The sequence below is a fragment of the Vigna unguiculata genome, chromosome 8 (assembly GCF_037176805.1).
Source record: "Vigna unguiculata cultivar grain cowpea cultivar isolate G323 ecotype 2 chromosome 8, ASM3717680v1, whole genome shotgun sequence".
Taxonomy (NCBI): Eukaryota; Viridiplantae; Streptophyta; class Magnoliopsida; order Fabales; family Fabaceae; genus Vigna; species Vigna unguiculata.
Window position 1 is genome coordinate 2914255 of NC_140799.1, and position 21650 is coordinate 2935904.

General features: G+C 29.7%; 3 protein-coding genes, 1 non-coding gene and 1 pseudogene across 5 annotated transcripts; 2 read left to right on the forward strand and 3 right to left on the reverse strand.

Moving 5' to 3' along the window:
• Positions 1-1381: 1381 nt before the first annotated feature.
• LOC114193821 (uncharacterized) lies at positions 1382-3859 on the reverse strand. Of its 2 annotated transcripts, XR_003606306.2 has the most exons (5): positions 3661-3859; positions 2697-2802; positions 2395-2452; positions 2011-2081; positions 1382-1652 (listed from the first exon to the last, which is right to left on the reverse strand). XR_003606306.2 is itself a non-coding variant. In XM_028083764.2 (4 exons), exons 1-3 carry the CDS (start codon positions 3768-3770, stop codon positions 2438-2440), a joined length of 231 nt encoding a protein of 76 aa, XP_027939565.1. In that variant the 5' UTR covers positions 3771-3859; the 3' UTR covers positions 1382-1652; positions 2395-2437. The 2 variants fall into 2 exon arrangements, 1 of the variants encoding a protein (XP_027939565.1); XM_028083764.2 differs by lacking the exon at positions 2011-2081.
• Positions 3860-6159: 2300 nt separating this feature from the next.
• On the forward strand, positions 6160-8958 carry ZCW7. The gene is made up of 4 exons (XM_028083267.2): positions 6160-6833; positions 7955-8114; positions 8342-8482; positions 8611-8958. Exons 1-4 carry the CDS (start codon positions 6229-6231, stop codon positions 8614-8616), a joined length of 912 nt encoding a protein of 303 aa, XP_027939068.1. The 5' UTR covers positions 6160-6228; the 3' UTR covers positions 8617-8958.
• A 3637-nt stretch (positions 8959-12595) lies between these two features.
• LOC114195202 (uncharacterized) lies at positions 12596-13646 on the reverse strand (annotated as a pseudogene).
• A 4950-nt stretch (positions 13647-18596) lies between these two features.
• Positions 18597-18668, reverse strand: TRNAP-UGG (transfer RNA proline (anticodon UGG)). The gene has a single exon. It is a non-coding gene; the product is annotated as a tRNA-Pro (tRNA).
• A 1167-nt stretch (positions 18669-19835) lies between these two features.
• Positions 19836-21627, forward strand: LOC114193372 (LIM domain-containing protein WLIM1-like). Its single transcript, XM_028083139.2, has 5 exons — positions 19836-20204; positions 20667-20763; positions 20854-20894; positions 20983-21072; positions 21149-21627. Exons 1-5 carry the CDS (start codon positions 20070-20072, stop codon positions 21374-21376), a joined length of 591 nt encoding a protein of 196 aa, XP_027938940.1. The 5' UTR covers positions 19836-20069; the 3' UTR covers positions 21377-21627.
• Positions 21628-21650: the final 23 nt, after the last annotated feature.

The following is a 21650-nucleotide window of genomic DNA, read 5'->3' on the forward strand; positions in this document are numbered from 1 at the left end:
TGACTTACAAATTCTTCTTCATAACCCAATCTCCATGAACTACACTGGGTGCTTTGTCAAACAACACACAACCCACAAAACAACAAATCGAGAAATAAGTGGCGAGTGACGCATAACTAAGTGGAGAGTTACATGCAAAGTTTAGTTTGTTCAGTGCATATTTCAGTAAAGTTCATTTACATATGCTATTTGGATCATTCATTCATGAATTTAGTAATTTACAAATTCCTTTATCCATCATTCATGCACTGCCTAACATTCACATAAATGACAATTGACTAATTCGATTAACTCCCGATATCCTTTTTCTTTTAACAAATGTCCCAACACAATATTAATTGTACGCTGGGAAGACGAATTCGTTGTCGTCGACGACTTCCTCTACGACCTGTCTCCGGTAACCCACCCAAATGGCGGCAATGACTGCTATTTTCCACCACTAATCTCCAATGCTTCACTCCTCTCACTCTCTCATTCCCGTTCTCGCTTTATCCCTCTTTCTCTCTATCTTTCTCGCTTTCCTATTTCTCCCTTTGTCGGTTTCTCGCTTTCTCCCATCCTCTCTCTTTCTAAAATCTCACTTTTAGTGAACCAGAAACTCTGGCGACCTTGCTTCTTCTCTCTCTCGATACGGTTTCTCACTTCGCACCCTCGCACCCTCACTTTCCCCCTTTCTCTCTTCTTCACTTTCTCTCTCTAACTTATATTTTAATTTCAGTTTCCTTTCTTTCCGCCGCACGTACTAACTTACGTTTTGATAATAAAAATTTAAAAAATCGCTATCACGTCACCATTGTCAAATACTTTTGTTGAAATATCATTTTCCTTTATATATTTATTTCGTTATGCTCCAAAGCAATGTCCTTCATATTTGACAGGATGTGTTTAGGACAGAAGTTTGGTTCCCAAGTGATAAAAAATTTATAGCATAATTTCAAGCAGAATGTACACACGCGAAGTTCACTAACGTGTAGTTTGGCTGCTGATTGAGTTCTTAAGTTTTAGTTGATAGGTATAATTCTCCATTCTTATTTGTATAATACATTCCTCACTTTAGAAAAATAATACTCACTGTTTATAGTCTATATGATAAGAATTGATTGGATTAAGTAACATTCTATTCTATGATTTTATACGATATTACTTTGTTATGTTAGACAAATAGAACTTGACTTCAAAGAATAAAATCTAAGAAATAATTGCTTACTCTTCAAAACATTCTCAGATAACCGACCAAGTATTCAACTCGTTTTCTCCTAGCTCGTATATAAAATTACACTTAGATTGTTAATATTAGTAGTTGTAACCAAAGACGGATAGTAGAGTAGAAGCAAATATATTTGTTCTACTGATAATCTTAGCGAAAAATACACGTTGGAGATAATATTTCAAGGGCCACACTTCTCTAATTCGTTATAGCAAATTGAGTTGCTGAATTTGATACAATAGAGGGGAAGAAAATCAAACTGCCATCTCAACTTATCCAGTTTCCATTCACCATGATTTCTTTACAAATTTACACTCACTGTTTTTCTTGGTCTGGAAAACAACAAATTACACCTAAGATACAATTATTGCTGTAAACATCTTTACATCTTCCGTACAAATGAAACATGCAGAGGGTAGAATTTTGATTGGATCTGTCATCAATACTGTAACACAAGAAACAAAGACTAATGAGACATTTACATTCTGATAAGTAAAAAGGTACTTGATAGTGGTCTCTACTTTAACACAATGTATGTTACAAAATATATTACAAGTGGTTCAATGGCAGATCTCTATATATGTTTACTCAAAAAAAAAAAAAAACTGGAATGTATATTGACTGAGAAGAGCCAAATGAAACTAGTCTAAATTTTTGGTCCTTCAAAATACTTTCGAAATTTATTTCAGAACCTATATAAAAATAATACATCTCTAGTCGCTATACGTTTACTTTTCTCATGTATTATTACTACATACGCAATGCTCTTGAACAGAATGTTCCAGAAAAATAAAAAATATTACCATTAATATTTTATTGAGGTGTATATCCGACTCAATCCTTTTTCACCTTGATATACATTTCGGACAGTGAACTGCATTACAGTAGACATTAAATTTCTGTTTATCAAAATATTGTTTACAGCCAAGAAAAGAGACTGAAAACAGTTTTATCGTTTACAATAGGCTACAACCCCACCATTTCCCAAATTGATTTAGTCCAAAATATGCCTAAACTCAGTTTTATCGTTTATGTTAAGCCTACTTTTCTATGCATTTTCATATAGATGTTAATGCTAATTATCTTCAAATAAAATCTGTTGTTATACCTTTATAGAACTTAAAAACTAAACTACTTTCATAACCAAATAAAAGAGCAAAGAAGAATTCATCAGATGGATCATTCACCTTACAACACCTAAAAAAAGTTGATTCCACAAAGTGTCTAACCTCAACCCATCTGCCACTGCATGCACAAATGGAAGAACCAAAAGATTTGAGATATAAAAAGATGAGTATTCTACAAACTTATTTCAAGGTTGTTAGTCAAAAAGCACAGGCAAGAAAGCAGTATATTAAAGGGTAATGACGTTTTTAAAGAAATTAAAAACTAATTCAACAAACTCATAATAGGAGTACCGAACCTATCTCCAGATTTATATGATAACACTTATTATCAAGAAAATAAGTGATATCTTGAATCACCAAACCTTTAGAACGGGTTCGCCTTTGTTGGGGTTTGCAGATTGCTTTGCCATTGCCTGTTGCTGTGCACGTGCAGCTCGTCCTGCTGCAGATTTCTCAAATTGCTCTTGTCTGCAATTCCAATTAACATGCACAAATTGGTCAGCAGTTACTTTACTTATGCAATCCATAAAAGAGCATTATAACAACATTATAATGTCTTTTGTTGATTAATCATGCTTCACCCCACCTCTAAAAGTAGACTATAATTCATCATCTATTTGTTAACTGCAGTAAGCCTTGCATACATTTTCTATTGACTTCCAAAATATTCAGAAAGTTTAGTAGTAGTAGTACTTAACAGTGATACGAATAAACAATCCCCAGACACATTGACATTAAATTTTCCCAGACAATTGTGATATTGGTATAATGCCTCTATATGAACGCATTACATAGTAATGTATAGCATTCAAGGATAAGAAGAAGCAGTGAGCTATATGAACAAAATTAAGGCCACAGTACTATACAACAACAGAAACGCTAATAACACATTCTTTAACACTATAGAATACTCTTTTATAGAAAACTACGAATTCATTATAGAAGTTAATTAAATAAGGCGCTTGATCCACGTGATTCTGTGATCTTGAAAAATAGGAGTGTATGATCGATAGTATATCCCTAGAATTACTCTCACCAAAATTCCCCTTTATATATTTCAAATTGGGGTTTACTAATGATCTGAAGGCATAAAATAAAACACCAAAAAGTGTGATTAGCAAGGTATAAAGCAAAAGCGAAATCAAAAGCAGATACATATTTAATCAAGAAAAGTACAATGATTAAGGGTCTAACATACCATGTGGTGTACAAATAAAAACCCTTTTTCCTTTTCCAGAAATTGAACGGTTCAGTTAAAAGATTACAGAATATAGATGAAACAGGGTTAAAGAAAGAGGGATGTTGAGAAATGGAAAAAGGTAAAACCTTTTCTGTGCCGCTTCAGCAGCTTTTGCACGCGCTTCTTCAGAGGCTAACCTTTCTTCTTCCTTGCTCATGCGCTTGTCTGCGCCGAAGCAACCAAAGCAAAGACCCATTTTTTTTTCTCTCTCTCTTCTTTCTTTTTCTCTCTCTGTTATCAAGGCTTCAACTTCGCTTACAATTTCAATGTGATTTAAATTCCGGCAAAATACAAACTATTTTCTATTGTTTCATTATTTCAAATTGAAATTTAAAATCACTTATCTTTTATATATTTTTCAATTTTTTTTCAGTTTTTTTATCAGTTATTTGTGATTAATTGGTTTAAAGTTATATTTAATTTAAAAAGGCTCACGCTCTTTTTGTTATTTTATTACAACACATAAACGTATATGCGTGCTTTTGTAAAATACGTCATAACATAAAGATATGAATCTTTTTTTTTTTTATAAAATTTATTATAACAGAATAATGTTTATATTTGATTAAAAAATTTAGTATTGATAATGATTAAAAAAGATATAATTATTTTACATAATTGATTAATTTGTAAAATAAGGATGGTGTAGTAAAATAAAAATTGCATATTCTATCTCATAATCAGTATAGAATATACATTATATTTTAACATAAAGATTAACATGATTAGACTCGCGTAAACATAAAAGTATTTTATGATATTATATTAAGTTAATATATAAAATAAAATTATACTTATTAAAAATAAAATATAATATATAAATAAAATAAAAGAATAATAGTCGGTAAATAAATAAAAAGCTAAAAAAAATAAATGATTTTATAAAAAGTTTATGAAAATAATGAATATTTTTTAAAAATTTAATAAATACTTATATTTTAAAAGAAAAAATTAAAATTTTAAAATATTAAAAAAAAATCCTTTTTATATATTATTATAAATATAGTAGTTATATAAAAGAGAAATGAAACTTATAAATTAATAAAAAGCCTAACCAATAAATATTTATAATAAATAATAAAATAATAATTAAGTTAATAAAGGACAATAATTATTACTTGATTTGGACAACAAAATAATAGTATATATATATATATTCACTAAAATAGAAAGAGAGTTCCTGTTTTAAGGTTTTCTGTCTTTCATTTATTGTTCGTAAAGGTAAAAACTAAAATAAAACAAAACATTAAGTTATCATTTATTTAACTCTTTTAAATATTTGTTTTGATTTTGTATATTTGTAACCTTATTTTTCTACAATTTTCTTACCCTCCAACATCATTTAGTACCATGATTTTAAATTAGTTTTCAAAATATACGACAATAATTAACTTATTTTAGTAATGTTTGTTTCAAAACTGTTGACCATAGTGCAAAAAGTAAATTTATAAGAAAAGTGTTTGTAAATATTATATGATTTTTGGGAGGAATGTTATAACGATTAAAAATGTTTAATACGAGAGAATGTTAACGTAATTTATATGTTATTTTTAAGTAAACAGAGACATAGTCTATTATAAACCACATAATTAAATATTATGCCTACGAAAGAGTCATTCTAATAACTTTTTAGAGGGTTAAATATGTTTTTTTTTCTTTAAGTTTCAGTGAATTTTGAAATTAGTCTTTCTTCGAAATTTTATATCAATTTAGTCTATAATCTTTAAAAACACGTAGATTTAGTTATTCTTACTAAATTTATTAAGTTTATTTGATATTGAAAACACATTTTATGATAATATTTGAGTTAATATTGAAGTGAAAATATGTCAAATGGTGTAAACAATTCAAATACTATCATGAAATACGCTTGAAACATCAGATAAACTTAACAAAATTTGGTTAAAATAACAAAATTCAAGCACTTTAAAAGATGAAAGATTAAATTGGTCAAAATTTTGAAAAATGACTAATTCTAAATTTGACCGAAACTTGAGAAACCAAAAATATATTTAACTTTTTTTTATCACATAATCTATTATACAGATAAGTTGTGCAGCTTATAAGTGATTATCCATCATAAATAATCAAGTATACATGCTAAAAAGTGGATTAATTAGCATTCTTCTTATTCAAAAGTGCTTTAGACTTCATAAATCAAAACCCACAATACTCATTAAGTTCACAGGATGAGTGATGATAATTAAATTTAGAATAATGATAACATATGTATGGAGTATTGTAATTATGACAATTGAGAATGTAATGACTTGTGAATGTATAAAAAGTAAGAGTGCAATATTAATTAATTTTGATGTTATGATTTAATTTCTAAGCAAAGAGGGCAAGCTTTGATAGTACAGGTGTTCATTCTGCGTTGAGTTTGTATCCCCATTAATTAAATTAAGTTAAATTAAATAGTTATAAAACAAAATTAAATCCACATTTATAAATAATCAAGTTTGATAATTTTATCGGTATTATGAATATTCTGAAAATAAGAATTAAAATTGAAAAAAAATGCAATTTGATGATCAAAGGAAGCAGAAATAATAAAAGGGAATCAATGGCCGAGATGAGGAAGTAGAAATTGTTGACCTTGGTAAGAAAGAAGAAAACGACCGCGTTTCACTGTGAATAGCAAAGGAAGGAAAATGAGTGAAGAGAAGAGGAAAGAAGAAGAAGAAGAAGAAGCGTTGAAGACGTTGGAGATTGAGAACGGTCTCCGTCTGGTCCCGCGCGTGAAGCTCAACCTCGTCATATACCCTTCCACGCCCCTCACGCTCTCCCACCCAATCGACGAATGGAAAACCAGACGCGCCCTCATCGAGTTCCTCCACACCTCCCTCTCCCTCACGCTCCCCGAGGAGGACCTCCACCTCACGCGCAACAAGAACCTCAAGAAGCGCAAGCGCGACGACCCCGTCGCCGCCGGAACGCTCCGCGTGTGGGACCTCTCCTCCTTACCAAAGGAGACCCGCTTTGTCGAGTGGCGCAACCGCCTCGTGGAAAATCTGAACGCGATCGAACTCAACCTCGAAGGCGTCAAGTTCAAACTCGCCGTTACTGTTCCCGTTTCCGACGATTTTGACAGAATGAAGAAGGATTGGGAGGAGCATTCAGCGTCTCGGAGTCGGCGAGAGCCTGATACCGTTGTTCTGAGAGGCGTGCCGTCGCGGTGGTTCGCTGAACCCAGGGTTTCGTCTAAACCCTCCATGCTTGTTACTCACACCATCTTTTCTACATTCGGCAAAATAAGGTTCGTTTGTTATGTAATTTCGCTCAATGATTTAGTATCGTTTTTCATCTCACTCATATATTTTGCTCAGAATGAAGCATCAATTTCATCTTCAAATTATTACCCCAGAACTGTGTATGAGTAATCCTCTATGTGTTAGAAATCATGTTAGGTATTTCTCAAAAATATTTTGCATCACAATGTTGGGAATACTATGTTCTTCACGGTTTTAATCATTGGTGTCGTAAAAAAATATCAATTTATGGACATTCGATACTTGAGAGATTATTTATACCATATATGTTTGATTTTTATTTATTTTTTCTTTGAAACCCCTTGTTAGAAAATAAATAAAAAAAATTAGTTTGTGTATGATATAGTGTATGGTTGAGTAAAGTTTTTTAAAGACAAATAGCAGAAGAAAGTTAAATAAGTTATTCCACAAATTAAGATTGAATCTGTATTTGTAAAAGTTTTCTTGGTACATAATAAATTATACATGCTATAAAAAGTATATTAATGAACCTCCTTCTTATTCAAATATGCTTTAAACTTCATATATCAAAACCCACAATAAGTTCACGAGATAGATGATGATAGGAATGTGTGATAATTAAGTTCAGAATAATGATAACATGATTTTTAACAAAAGTTAACTTGCAAATAAGATAATTTTAGGTTCTAGAAAAATTTATATAATTTTTTTTTCTCATTTTCTTCTATGATTTCGGACTAGTTCATCAAAATCAACAGTTTTTCAGAAGCTATTACGAGAGAGGATAAAATTTGGTTGACTGAAATTGGTGGTTTATTCTTGTGCAACCAACTTGGGAGTAAAATGTGTGTTTTGATCTATTTGATCAACATTGATTTTAGTATATACATTTTAAAATCAGTGGTTTTGTTCTCCATGTTTCTCTCTAATGTGATGGATTTTGTCCTTGATCGTGTACTACATTTTGACTTGACAAGGGACAAAATCTATCACACGGAAGACAAGATCAGCATTTTAAAAATGTAAGAACTAAATTCAGTTTTGGTGAACTAAATAGTTAGTAACCAAAAACACATTTTATCCAATTGTTGCAATTGCACTCCTTTCAGTTATCGGATTGTGCTTACTTGTTCTATTTCTTGAATAGGAATCTTAATGTTGCTGAGGATAATGAATTTGGTAAGGATGAAAATGAAGGCAGTGGAGACCTAGTTTCAGGCCTTTACTGCAAGATTGTGGTGCAGTTTGACAAATATAAAGACTGCAATGATGCAATGAGAGTTCTGTGTGGTCGCTCTATGCAAAAGGTATTCGCTTAGTATCTGAGTTGTTTTTCGAAATCTTGCACAACCATGGTGTCTGAAATGTTATAGTAAAATTTCAGAACTTGAGGTAAACTTTAGCAGTAAATAAGTACTTATATGTGTGTAAGTTGTTTCCATGATCAAAGGACATAGGATTAAATTGTAAGCTGACAGAAATTGAGAGTTTGAACATGTTAAAACCTGATAAGTGATGTCTCGGTTATGATCAGGAAGGATCACGATTGAAGGCTGATTACGAGGTTAGTTGGGAGAAAGATGATTTTTTTCGGAATTCAAGGAATGAAAGGGAAGAGAAGAAGAATAGCACGGTGTCCACAAAGCCAGAAAATGTGCGAGCAAGGAGATTCAAGGTTAGATTTTGATATCTCTTATTGTTCCAAGTTTTTTCTGTTTTATTTAAATCTTGGCTTTTGGCTCACTATTTTGAACCTTTGTAATGTCTGCAAATATTGACTAGAAACCCCGTCACTTAATGCAGGAATGAGGACTGAAAGGCTTATTAATTTTTAGGTACAAATTCACAGCACTTTAATTTTGGACTGCACACAATTTATTTTTGGGGTCAAATTCAAGCTTATGACGTGGGATAATGGGGTTTATCTTTGGTCACCAATTTGTTGTTCTGACTTTAGAATTCTTTGTTCTGAATTATACTGAGTCATTAAAACACTGCTACTTACGGTTGGTGTAGTGGAGATGTGTTTACATCAATACTTTGCCCCTTCAAAAAATTGGCAAGGTTTCGGCACTTTCAAGATGAGTGAAACTGATTTCCAGAAGTTATTTTTAATCATAAATTTGTATTAAGTTATTGTTTTGTTAGAAATCAAGAGTTAGTTTTCTAAGTTTCAATTCCAAGAACGTGGATTAAGACTAACAACAAATGGTGGATGTTTTCAGATTCAAGAAGAATGTTAGGTAAGGATTGGCGACTTAACCAGATTAAATGTAACATCAACAATATTCTTACTTTAAATTTGAACATAATTAAATCTTCACGTAATTCAATATGGATATTCGATGTATACATGGACTGATTCATACAACTTTATAAATTGAAATACATAAAAAATTTAAAAATTTCAATACAGAAATATTGTTGCTATTGTCATAGTTAAAAAAAATCACAAACAAGACAGGTTAACCTAACAATACTATAATTCATATAAATATTTTTCATTATTTAATGGTAATAATCGGACACATTCCTAGTCTATAAAAGATATCAAAGTGTTAATTTAATATATAAAAACTAAAAGACTGATGGAAAATTTTACTGAATATTTGAAACTAATACGTGTATAATTTACAATACACAAATATGCAATACTCTTTTTTTTTTTAAAGTGTAATCTTATCAAAGATGTTATTTTTTTTTTTAAGAATTCTACTCAATAGATACAAATTTGCTAAACAAAGTTCACAAAGAAAACTTTGCATCTCAAATATTATCCATAATAATTTCCCTAGGTGAAATTCAACTTCACACTACTAATATTTCGGTAGGTGTAATTCATAAGATTGGACAATTATGCTCATTGACTCTAATCCGTTCGACGTATATTTGGTTTTTACAAGGAAAAACTTGTTAATACGTAATTACCCGTCAGGGTGGATAAAAAAAATCAATTTTTTTTATCCAATTCACTTTTATTCTTATTCAATTCATTTAAGATCATTTTATTAAAAATTCAGTCTATTTAAAATTTATTTTATTGGATCTGAATTTTAATATGATCTACATTTTACATATTTTATAAATTAGATATTCATTCTCTAAATTCATATTTTCAAATATGGATAAAAATTCAATCCAAATTTTCAATTTAAATTTTTAGTTGAGTTAGGCTGGAGGGTGAGATGGACTAGTCCAAATTTAGCCATATTCGGACGAGTTGGAACGGCTAAAATTTGGTTGTATTCGGTGGAGTCGGTCTTGTACGAAATTTGGTCGTATTCAGTGGGGTCGGTCTTGTATGAAATTTGGCCATATTTGGCCAAATTTCAGTCAATTCGGTCCTGGTCGAAATTTGGCCCAATCAACCCTGAACCAAAGTTGGCTATATTTGGCCGAGTCGACTCCGGACGAAATTTGATTATATTCGGCCAAGTCGGCCACAACTAAAATTTTGTCACATTCAACTTATTTGGATCCAACCAAAATTTGGCCGAATTCAGTTGAGTCGGTCTTTATCCAAATTTGACAATATTCGGCCGAGTCGATCCTGAACGAGATTTGACAGTTTCGATCAAGCCAATTGCAAGCAAAATTTGGCCGTATTTAGCCAAGTCGGCCCGGCCGAATTTCGTCGAGTCAACTATAATCAACATTTGGCCGAGTTAACTATGGCCCAAATTTGACTGTATTTGGCTGAGTCGACCCAAAAAAAAATGGTCGTATTTGGTTGAGTCGGCCGTGACCAAAATTTGGTCATATTCAGTTGTGTCAGCCCTGATCAAAATTCAGTTTAAGATCTCGATCAAAATTTGATGGAGTTAACTATGTCCTAAATTTAAATGTATTTGGTCTAGTTAGTCCCTATGCATATTGAGTTCCGATGCATATTGAGATACGGTTAGGGGTAATACCTTTATTTCAATATGCATCTATAAAATTATTATTGAGTTTTGAATTTATTTCTCATTTCTATAGTAATTTTCTTTTTCGTATTACTTAAAAGTGAGATTTTGAAGAAAAATATATCCACTCGGGAACAACACCCAGTTGTGTCCTAGTGAGGCAAAGACGCACTGTTGAAAAAAAAAAGAAAAACAGATATTCATGTAGTGAATACAATTGCAAGGTTGGGAGGGAGCTAGGTTTCTAACTCACTCAAAACTTTTCATATCAAACACAAAATTTGAAAACAATAGTTGAGTTTTGAAACATAATTTCATAAAAGAAAGTGCATTCAAAAACAAATTTTGAAACAATTTTTTTTAATCCAAATTTATCATAGTGAATAATTGTGTAGATGACCGATTCAAATGAAAATAAATATGTCTCTCAATAAATATGGTTTATAATAGAAAAATGTGTTAGTCACGGGTAAGAAAAACATGTCTCCAAATAAATATAGTCACCGATAGAAAAATGTGTTGGTCATTGATAAGAAAAATGTGTTGAAAAAGGTACACAAATATAGATCTTGTTAACTAATGTCCTAAGGATATAAAGATAATTAATATATATTAAATTTTATAAAAATTCATTATTAAAAGTTCAAAATTAATTGTGTATAATTGCGTTTAATATTTTATTTAGTATTCACACATAAAAGTTAAAAAATAATTAAATAATAAAATAATTATATTTTAATGTTACTAAAAATTAAAATGTAATTAAACATAAAGAAGTTTAAATTAATATAAAAACTCACAAAAAATAGTGTTAGACATCTTAAGAGTAAAAAAAAAAAAATTAAAATATCAATTTGAGACTTCATTGAAATTTTTCTTTAACTTATTAACCTTTTGCAACATTTATGTTAATTTAACAAAATCTTCCAAATTAATAAAACAAACAATATTTCAATATCCTAAATTATTAATCATAAATACATAAATTTAGTAATATAAAAAATTAATTATCTAACCTCTTAGCAGAGATCTTAAAAATTTTAAAATACTTAGTTTGTATGGAAATTACTTAAAATTTTCAAGAGACAATTTTTTCTTTACAAGATTTATTATAAATATTTATATTATTTTAATTAATAGACTTAATTATTTTAACTTTTAATATAAAAAATAATAAAATCATTATGAATTGTTATTCTTTAACCAGTTTCGGATACCGGTGAGCATTCTCCACACAAAATATTTACAAACATATTAAAGATCTAGACTAAAAGTTAAATCTCTCTGATGAATTTACTAGAAATGTCCTAAAAAGTTGTATTTCTAAATAATTTTTTTATTTTAAAACTAAAATCAAAATTCATTCATTTTATATAAATTAAAATTATATTAAGTCAAAATTTATTTCCTTTTCTCTTGTACCTTTTTTTTTTTTTGAAAAAAATGATCTAAATAGATTATTTTGGTTTGAATAATGTTTATGCTGATCCAAAATGTACAGAATAGATCTACTGCAATTTTGACCATTTCTCATCCCTTGATTTTCAAATTTCAAGAACCAAAAACCATGTGCAAACACACATTGCTTAGATTGTCAACAACCCTAATCCATAATTTCTACCATAATTTACACTCACAACATGTAACCAGAACAATTGAATTTTCAACAAGTTTTTCTAACGAAAACCTGGCAACATGTATTCACACTACACAAAAGAACCTCTATTCCCAGTTCAACAATGGAAAACAAAACACAAAAAATTAACAGATAATAATCTTCATTCATTCTTCACCAGCTTTGCTTATGTGAATGTGTGCTTGTTGAACCTTGTTCTTCAAAGCCTCAGAATCAGCACCACTTTTTGGAGAAAGTAAACAACCAGTTACCATCTTTTTTTCACTCCACCCTCTCACATAATCTTTCTTCTTAATCCCTTCATTCACCACCATCTTCTTCTCACTCCACCCTCTCACATACTCCTTCTTCTTCACCCTTTCATTGTTCATCACATTATTCTTCTTTTCACTCAATTCTCCAACACCATCCTTCTTCTTCTTCGTTGAACTCCTTGTGTTTGATGATGGTGAACCACTCTTCACAGTGGAAATCACATACCACAAAACACACGTATAAACAGTTGTAGCAGATCTTCCAAACACAACCAACAGCAACAAAATCAACACCATAACCACTGGCAAATAGAAAGAAGGCTTCCCCATATCCCAAGAAAAGTTCTTTCCTTGATTTTTTTCTATCTTCGGTTGATTATTTCTTTCTTCAGTATCAGTTACCATTGACTCGGAGGTTTGAGTCAACGTTGTTGTTCTTGATCTCACCCCTTTGAGTTCTTGGCTCTGGTGTTTGTGATCCTTGTTGTTTTTCTTGACCTTGACCACCACAGGAACAATATCATCGGTGTTGGAATACACAAAGCGAACGAAAGAGATGTCATGAGGGTTCGTCTGTGAATAAATCTTCTGCCTCTTCTCATCAAGATCAGCCAAAAGCTCAGAAAACTTGTCAAGACCACGACTAGAATAAGGGTTGTTTTTGCTATCTTTTCTCTTATATTTTCTGGGGCTAGAGAGAGGACTTGCAAGACACGAATCATCATCATCGTATTCGTTATGGAAAGTGCCACAAACAAAAGGGCTCAGCGTATGCATGAAAATTTGGTGTTAGGAGAAAACAAGGTTTGGTTTGGTTTGATGAGTTCTTTGAAGTTGCTTAGATAATGGGTTTAAACACAGAAAGATAGAGATGACTGAACCAAAGCATGTGTCAGAGTCAACTCATAGATAAAACAAAAGCTTCAAACTTTTACAATGATCGAAGCTTCTACAGGGACATTAATGATTTTGACTAAGGGGAAGAAACGAAAATTTTTTTGTTTGGTCTTTCAGAAGGATTTATGGGAAAAGATAGAGTAAAGTGGCGTAGAAAGTGAGGTAAGACTTGTATAAATTTTATAGTTGTCAAGGTGATAATTTTCTTGGGGAGAAGGGTATGGAATTAGTCTTTTGTTTGGTGAAACAAGTTCTGATATTTTTGCCAATATTTTATATATCTATTGATAACTGATTCTAGAAGGAACAAAGTTTGAATACAAAAGCCAGAAATTAGTTAATAATGACACTAAATGTAGTTGTCAACTTACAACATGGAGGGTGCGTGGTCTTTTGTCAATTCAAGAATATTTTGTTTCTCATACATTGATTGTGTTTGAAATTGTATATATCTTATATTATATATGTTGCCATTTTGTGAGGAATTAGTTTTGTGATGTTTGGATTTAAATTTAGGGTTAAATATGTTTTTATCTTTTAACTTTAAGTGGTTTTTAAAATTAGTCTATTTCAAAACTTTGAAACAATTTAGTTATTCATTTTTCGAAATATGAGGATTTAGTCATTTTAATCAAATTTTGTTAGGTTTATTTGATGTTTCATACACATTTCATAATTGTATTTGAGTTGTTTACACTATTTGACATATTTTTGCTTTAATGTTAAATCAAATACTATTATGAAACGCGCTTGAAATGTCAAATAAACTTAACAAAAATTGATTAAAAGAACTAAATTCACGTATTTCGAAATATGAAGGATTAAATTGGTCTAAAATTTTGAAATGGACTAATTCTAAAATTCACTAAAAGTTAAGGTACTAAAAACATATTTAAAACCCTTAAATTTACTAAAATAAAATTGTATAATGTAAAATAGAACATTGGTAATCAAACTGAAAATCTAAAATTGTGTTCTTAAATAATAAATTGTAACTCCATTTATGTTTAGCTTTTCATATAAGATTTAAGATAGTTTTATCAATTTCAGGCTGTGTAATAAATGTACCAAATTGATACGTTCAGGTAGATTGAGATTTAATGATATTCTAGAAAATGATTAAGCTTTCTGTACAAAGAAAAATGATTAAGTTTATGTAATGATTTATATCCAAAACAAAGATGAATGGGTCAAAATGAGTTATAAGCAATAAAATGATATAGCAACTCTTGACCAATAAGGCTAATGTCGTGGAAAATAAACGGATAATAATTACAAAAGGCATTTTAAGATTATATTAGGTATGTCATTTAAGTAAATTTTTATTTGTTTTGTGATTGAAAAATTGTTTGATTTCTTGGTAGTGTCTAGTGAGTATTTTTTTTTTCACTAATTTTGTAAAACAATTAAATAATACTTAATAAAAACCCATCTTTACTCTCTTTAATCTTTAAATATTTTTAAAATTTTCTTTTATATGTTTAAGATTTTATTATTATTTTGCTTACGATGAAATTTCTTTTTGTTTCTTACCTTTTTATTATATAGATGATAATGATAAATAATAACAAGTCGTTTTTATTTATATTATTTTATCCATTAAAATTTTTGTAATATTTATTGTATATGAAGCTTTAATATATTGGTATCATAATTTTTATTCTACTACTTTTTAGTCATTGTATTACTTATAATGTGATAAAATACTATTCCATTTAAAAGAACAATATTTTTACTTTATTTTATTTTTTTAATCATGACATCTTAGTTAAGTCTCATGACCCTAATTTATTTTTGAAGGAAAATTTGTGCCCTTATTTTATTTATTATAGTGATAACAGGCATGACGTACATGTCATGTGATTATATATATTGAATTGATTATCTTTATTATTATTAGGTTTTAGGTTTACTGAAAATTGTAGGCAAATGTATATGTAGTTGTAACTGTACAATTCCAAGACAAACTGTCATTATATATTAATTATATCGGAGTCAATGAATTGAGGAATAGATTGCTTCAGATCTTCTCTATAATTAAAATATTCTACGATATACACTAAGATTTTGTGTCTGCAATTTATGAATAATGAAATTTGAACCAGCATAGTTTGCCACTAATTAACATTATGTTCATGTAAGAAGATTAGGATAAATAAATTATATAAAGAAGAAATTAAAGGAATAAAAGAAATAATGTTAGAAATGAAAAGATAAATTATACGTCAACTTCTATAACAAAGTGTTTAATTGCTTATCAGAATATGTTGGGGATAATGTTTGTGGTTTGGATGGAAGAAGTATGGTAAGATTTTATGCACATCATCTCCAACTCTTCTGTATTTATTTATCATACTTGTTTTCATTTATTGTATCTATACAAAATATTTTGAAATTCATAATATTATGAAACAAGGTTTTAATATAAAGCGAATGTTTTTATACTCGGTTAAATATGTTTTTGTTCCTCAAGTTTCAGTAAATTTTGAAATTAGTCATTTTTCTAAACTTTATACCAAATTAGTCATTCATCTTTAGAAATACGTCAATTTAGTCATTTTTACCGAATTTTGTTAAGTTTATTTGACATTTTAAATGTATTTTATAATAATATTTGATTTAACATTGAAGCGGAAATGTGTCAAATAGTCTAAACAATTCAAATACTATCATGAAATGCACTTGAAATGTCAAATAAACGTTAAAAGATTAAATTCACGCATTTTAAAAATGAATGACTAAATTGGTCAAATTTTTTGAAGAAAAACTAATTCCAAATTCAATGAATCTTGAGAGACCAAAAATATATTTAACACTTTTACATTTAAGAGGTTTGTTTAATATATTTTATTTAGAAAAATAAATTATGCATATAATTTTCTTCATAATTTTGTTTGTGTGTTACTTCTAAGATTTTTTTAATAAAGATGGAAAATATATATTTCAGGTTTTTCAATTTAAAAGGATAATGACGCTATATATACCGGTAAATACGTATTATAGGTTAGCACATACAATCTCATAATGGAACAAAAGTGTGTATTTTATTTTTTTTCAAGTTAAAAATTAGAAAAAAAAATGCGAATATATTTAAATAGACATAACCAAGCAGTAATTTGTTGGAAAACAAAATAGGATAGCCGTTTTATTTGACATAGTGATTTTTTTCTATTCTCAATATAATCAGATCTTGATAATCAGTCTTCACAAAACAAAATCGTTGACAAAATATTAAAACCTCCAATTGTACAGGGAGAAAATTAGATAAGTGCCAATATTATAAAATTCGACGTGTATTTGAAATGGTAAACGTTATATTTTAAAATTATTTTAACGATTTTTAAGAGCAATTAAAATAAATCTTAATCAAGTTTTCTTTTCTTAAATATATAAATAAATATATTTTAATATTAAAAAAGTTAACGTACTTCAGGTTTTAAATTAATATATGAAGGCACGATAACATACAGGTGGCTTTCTCATTCTTCTAAAGAACATTGATTCGAGTGTTTCTCGTTTTCCATTTGGAGACTAAACAAATGCTAGTGCTTAATTTAACATTTTTTTTCTAGTTTATATATATATATATATATATATATATATATATATATATATATATATATATATATATATATATATATATATATATATATGGTAAATATGCTTATTTAAAGTTAATGTAGAATTTTCAATAACTTTTTTATTATACATATTTAGTGTGTAATAGTAAATAACATATGATATACACAACGAATAATAAATTTTACTAATCTTAATAAAATTAATTTTTAAAACAAATCAATAAATATTTCAATTAGGTTATGAAAGATTAATACTTTCACTAAGACTAATTAAATTTTCTTTGTAAATGAAGTCTTAAAAAAATTATCTGCTCAATTTTCCTTTTGCATTTAATAAAAACAAAAACTTATACATAAATAGATAATTTTTCCAAAGACCTATTTATATAAAAAATTTAATAAAAAACATGTCTCCATCAACACACTCGAATTTTAAGAAATTGAAGTATTGGCTATGTTTTGAAATTTTTGACATACATTTTCTCCTCTCTCTCCTTTGAAATTCATGTTCATGTGACATCTTTGGTTCTAAGTTCATTGTTTTGTTTCTTAATAAGCTATTAGTTGTGTGAACCATATGTTTCATACAAAATGAGATGTTGAATCATGATAAAATTGACTTTTGGGTTATGGAAAATTATGTTTGTGGATTTCTGTTCCATGGTTGGTTATGTATATATAGATGGAAATAAGATTGATTATTATATTGGAAAATTATAATTACCTCTTTTGATGCAATATTAAACATTCTACTTTTAAAATAAATTTTAATCTTTTCTTCTTTTAATAACATTATATTCATATTTTCTCTATATTTTAAATAAAAGTGCACTCTCTTTATCATTTTAATAAAGTGATTTAAATTTTAAAATACGAACATAATATTAAATTAATAAGTGAGTATCCTATATTGTAAAAAATATAAGATAATTAAATGTCATGTTTTAAAAACATGAGAGAATCTCAATAATTAGTTAAATATATATTTTTTTAAAAACTAGAAAGAATATAATATGTTTTTATTACTAAATTTTTGACAACCTTTTTTTATAACTATGACATGTTAATTTTTAAGTGATTTTTTATTTTTTTATTTTCAATATTCTAAAACTATTTAAAAATTAATATCTCATATTAAAAAATAACACTTTGTCTTATAAATAAAAATTATCAAAATTCAGTAGTAAAAAATATGATTGTTAAATATAATCATATTCTAATGGTTTCACAAACCACACAACCTAAACATTAAAGAAAAATCATTAATATTTCTTTCAAATCATAAACTATAATCAAACTTTTCATTGTTCCTGCTTTCTTGGTTTTCTTAAACTGAGAAGAGAAAAGTCTTCTAGAAACAAAGAAAGTGAAGAACAGAATAAACAAAAAGAGCCATTATTCTACCTAACCTATTTAATTGCATAGCATTAATTTCATTCAACGAAGTAATAAATAACAATAAAAAATCACTTTCACTAAACATTATAAAACCAAGTAGCAATATCCAAAAACATTGGGGGCATTCCGAGAATCGAACTCGGGACCTCTCGCACCCAAAGCGAGAATCATACCACTAGACCAAATGCCCTTCCATGTCAATCGCTTTATTAAGATTTTAATAACGTATAATGAATGTACTTTTTTAAGAGAGATTGCAAAGTGAAGTTTGTTTTTGAAGTGGGGGCAATAACAGATTAATACAAGGTGTCACCATAATTGGAGTGGGAGGGTAGATCTCAATAACCACACCACCTACACTTGTACACAACCCATCATGGAACCTTTATGCAAATATCTTCAAGGTGTGGCACATTTTCTCACATCTCAATGCTTCTTCATTCATGTAAATAAAATATACAAAAATCAACACTTTCCCCCACCAAAATATTTAAAGAGATTAACATCACTTATCTATCTTGGTGCCTATGCAATCAATCACCTTAGGGTTGAATTGCAAAAGCTGCTTCCTTCGTTTGGTCCATCATACATTGACACACACAAATCAAACGTCATCAAACCTTGTAACTCAAGAAATTATGTCTTACTGTTCCTGAAAAGTTCGTTTCAAGAAGCAAGCCAGCTGGATGTTGAATCATAAGGTGCTGGCAGCTCCAACTTTGAAACCATGGGTCCCCACAATTACAAAGTGCCTTTCTAATCAAATACGAATTCAGAATATTCAGTGAGTTTTTTGATTTTCAGTGAATACCCACTTGGATTTTCAGTATTTTGGAAGACCTGTTTTGATAACTAGTAACCAGTTAATGCACTTGTTTAGGACTTAATCAGAGACCTTACTTGGTATTTATGATTTGAGGAACAATAACAACACTTTCTGTCATTAAAAATATGATTTTTATTTAATATTTTGTATCAGAAAATATGAGAGAGGAATATTAAAAGGATGTTGGTGGATAATTTAAAATTATTGGTAACAGATTGGAAAGTGGTTTGGAGGACTTTGAAGCAAAAGGGCCAATGAATTCTTGCTGGTAGGCTCATGCTGTGCAGCTTTCTTTCTCTTACATCAAGTGAATGTCCATGTGCCAAAGTGCGTCGGCTAAATTTGTTAATCATGTTAACAACAATTACAGAAATGATGCATAAGATTTTGGTAACAAACAAAAATCACAGTTATTAGTAAACAGTTGAGTGTACAATCATGTCACGTACATGTTAGACTTAAATGTTTTTCTTAGTTTTTACGCATTTATATTCACAGTTGAAGACAGTGTTGGAACATTAAAATATACGAGAGAAAAGTGTGGTTAGGTGCTTGAAATTTGATCAAAATGATTGTCACTGACATTATAATTGTTTGGAAGTTTGCTTTATTCTCCGCAATTTTCTGCTTGCTTCTTACCTTTTTTTTTCCTTGTCTCCTCTCCGATCTTCATTCTTCTGTTCTTCTCTTGGTGTGAAACCAAGACTGATAACACACCCACAGAGATCATAGCTTGTGTCTGTGAGGTGAGAAGATAAAGATATAATGGCATTTGCAGGAACAACCCAGAAGTGTATGGCTTGTGACAAAACTGTTTATCTGGTTGATAAGTTAACTGCAGATAACCGAGTGTTCCACAAAGCTTGCTTCAGATGCCACCACTGCAAAGGAACCCTCAAGGTCTCTCTCTCTCTCTCTGCCCCTAGTCGCAATTTTCTTTGATTATATAGTGCATGTTTGTTTTCAAAGCAACACTAAAACAAAACAACTCATAGTTGCTTTCCAGATCTTTGTTTGTTGATGATCACCAACGTGTTACCAAACATACAGAGTCTAGTTCAGGCTTCTGGTTTTGGATCTGATGTAAATGTAATTGTGCATTCAATCTTAGCCTTTCCTTTTTACTAAGCACTTTCCTCTCAGGAATATTGTATTCCTTTGCCTCAAAACTTCCCAGGATTGCATGATACTATTGTTTTAGAAGACTGACAAATAATATAGGAACCTTTTCTCTTTTGGTGTATTAAGGCCTCATTACACATTATTGCAGTTTTCACGAAAGGAAGTTTGTTAACCGTAAATAACCGATTTCGTCGTGATCTTGGTTGGGACACTAACACTAACCGATTAACGTATATGCAGCTTAGCAACTACAACTCTTTTGAGGGAGTTCTTTACTGCAGACCACACTTTGATCAACTGTTCAAAAGAACCGGGAGCCTTGACAAAAGCTTTGAAGGTAACAAGGGATACCAAGAATCTAATTACTTAATGTCTCACTGTGTTTTTCTTCTTATTTACTCAACCCCACGTCCTTTTGGTTAACTAGGGACACCAAAAGTTGCGAAGCCAGAGAAAAATTTGGAGGAGGTAATAAATCTTAAGTCTAGGTACTTACATTGCACAATAGAAATAAGTTTTTTTAAGCATTTGTGTAACTTTTATATGTTTTTATTAGAAACCTGGAGCAGCCAAAGTGTCAAGTATGTTTGGTGGAACAAGGGATAAATGTGCTGGTTGTCAGAAAACAGTGTATCCCACTGAGAAGGTAACAATCAACTATAATGTCTAAGAGTTTAGAACTAGTTGTTCTGCTTATGGAATGAATATTTTTGATGATGTAGGTTACTGTGAATGGAACACCTTACCATAAGAGTTGTTTCAAATGCTGCCATGGAGGGTGTGTTATCAGTCCTTCCAATTACATAGCACACGAGGGAAAACTCTACTGCAAACACCATCATATCCAATTGATCAAGGAGAAGGGAAATTTAAGCCAACTCGAAGGTGATCATGAGAAGAGTGAAAATAATGGGAAAATCAATGGTGAAGAAGTTGCTGCGGAGGCATGATGAAAGATTCTTGAATCCCAGAACTTTGTTTTTTCAAGTTCCATATTTGTGCACCATATGTTTCTGCGTCTCTCATCTTTTACCATTGCTTGCAGTTTCGTTAGTTGAAGTGTGCGGATCTTTATCATATGTTTTTGGTTGTTGTGAGCGTTTGATTCAGAATGTGATTCAGAAGTACATGTTACTGCACTTTTTGAAACTCTCATGCACTTCCAATTGATATTGAATATACATATGTTACTATACTCAAATTTGGTTTTCCAATATCCATCTA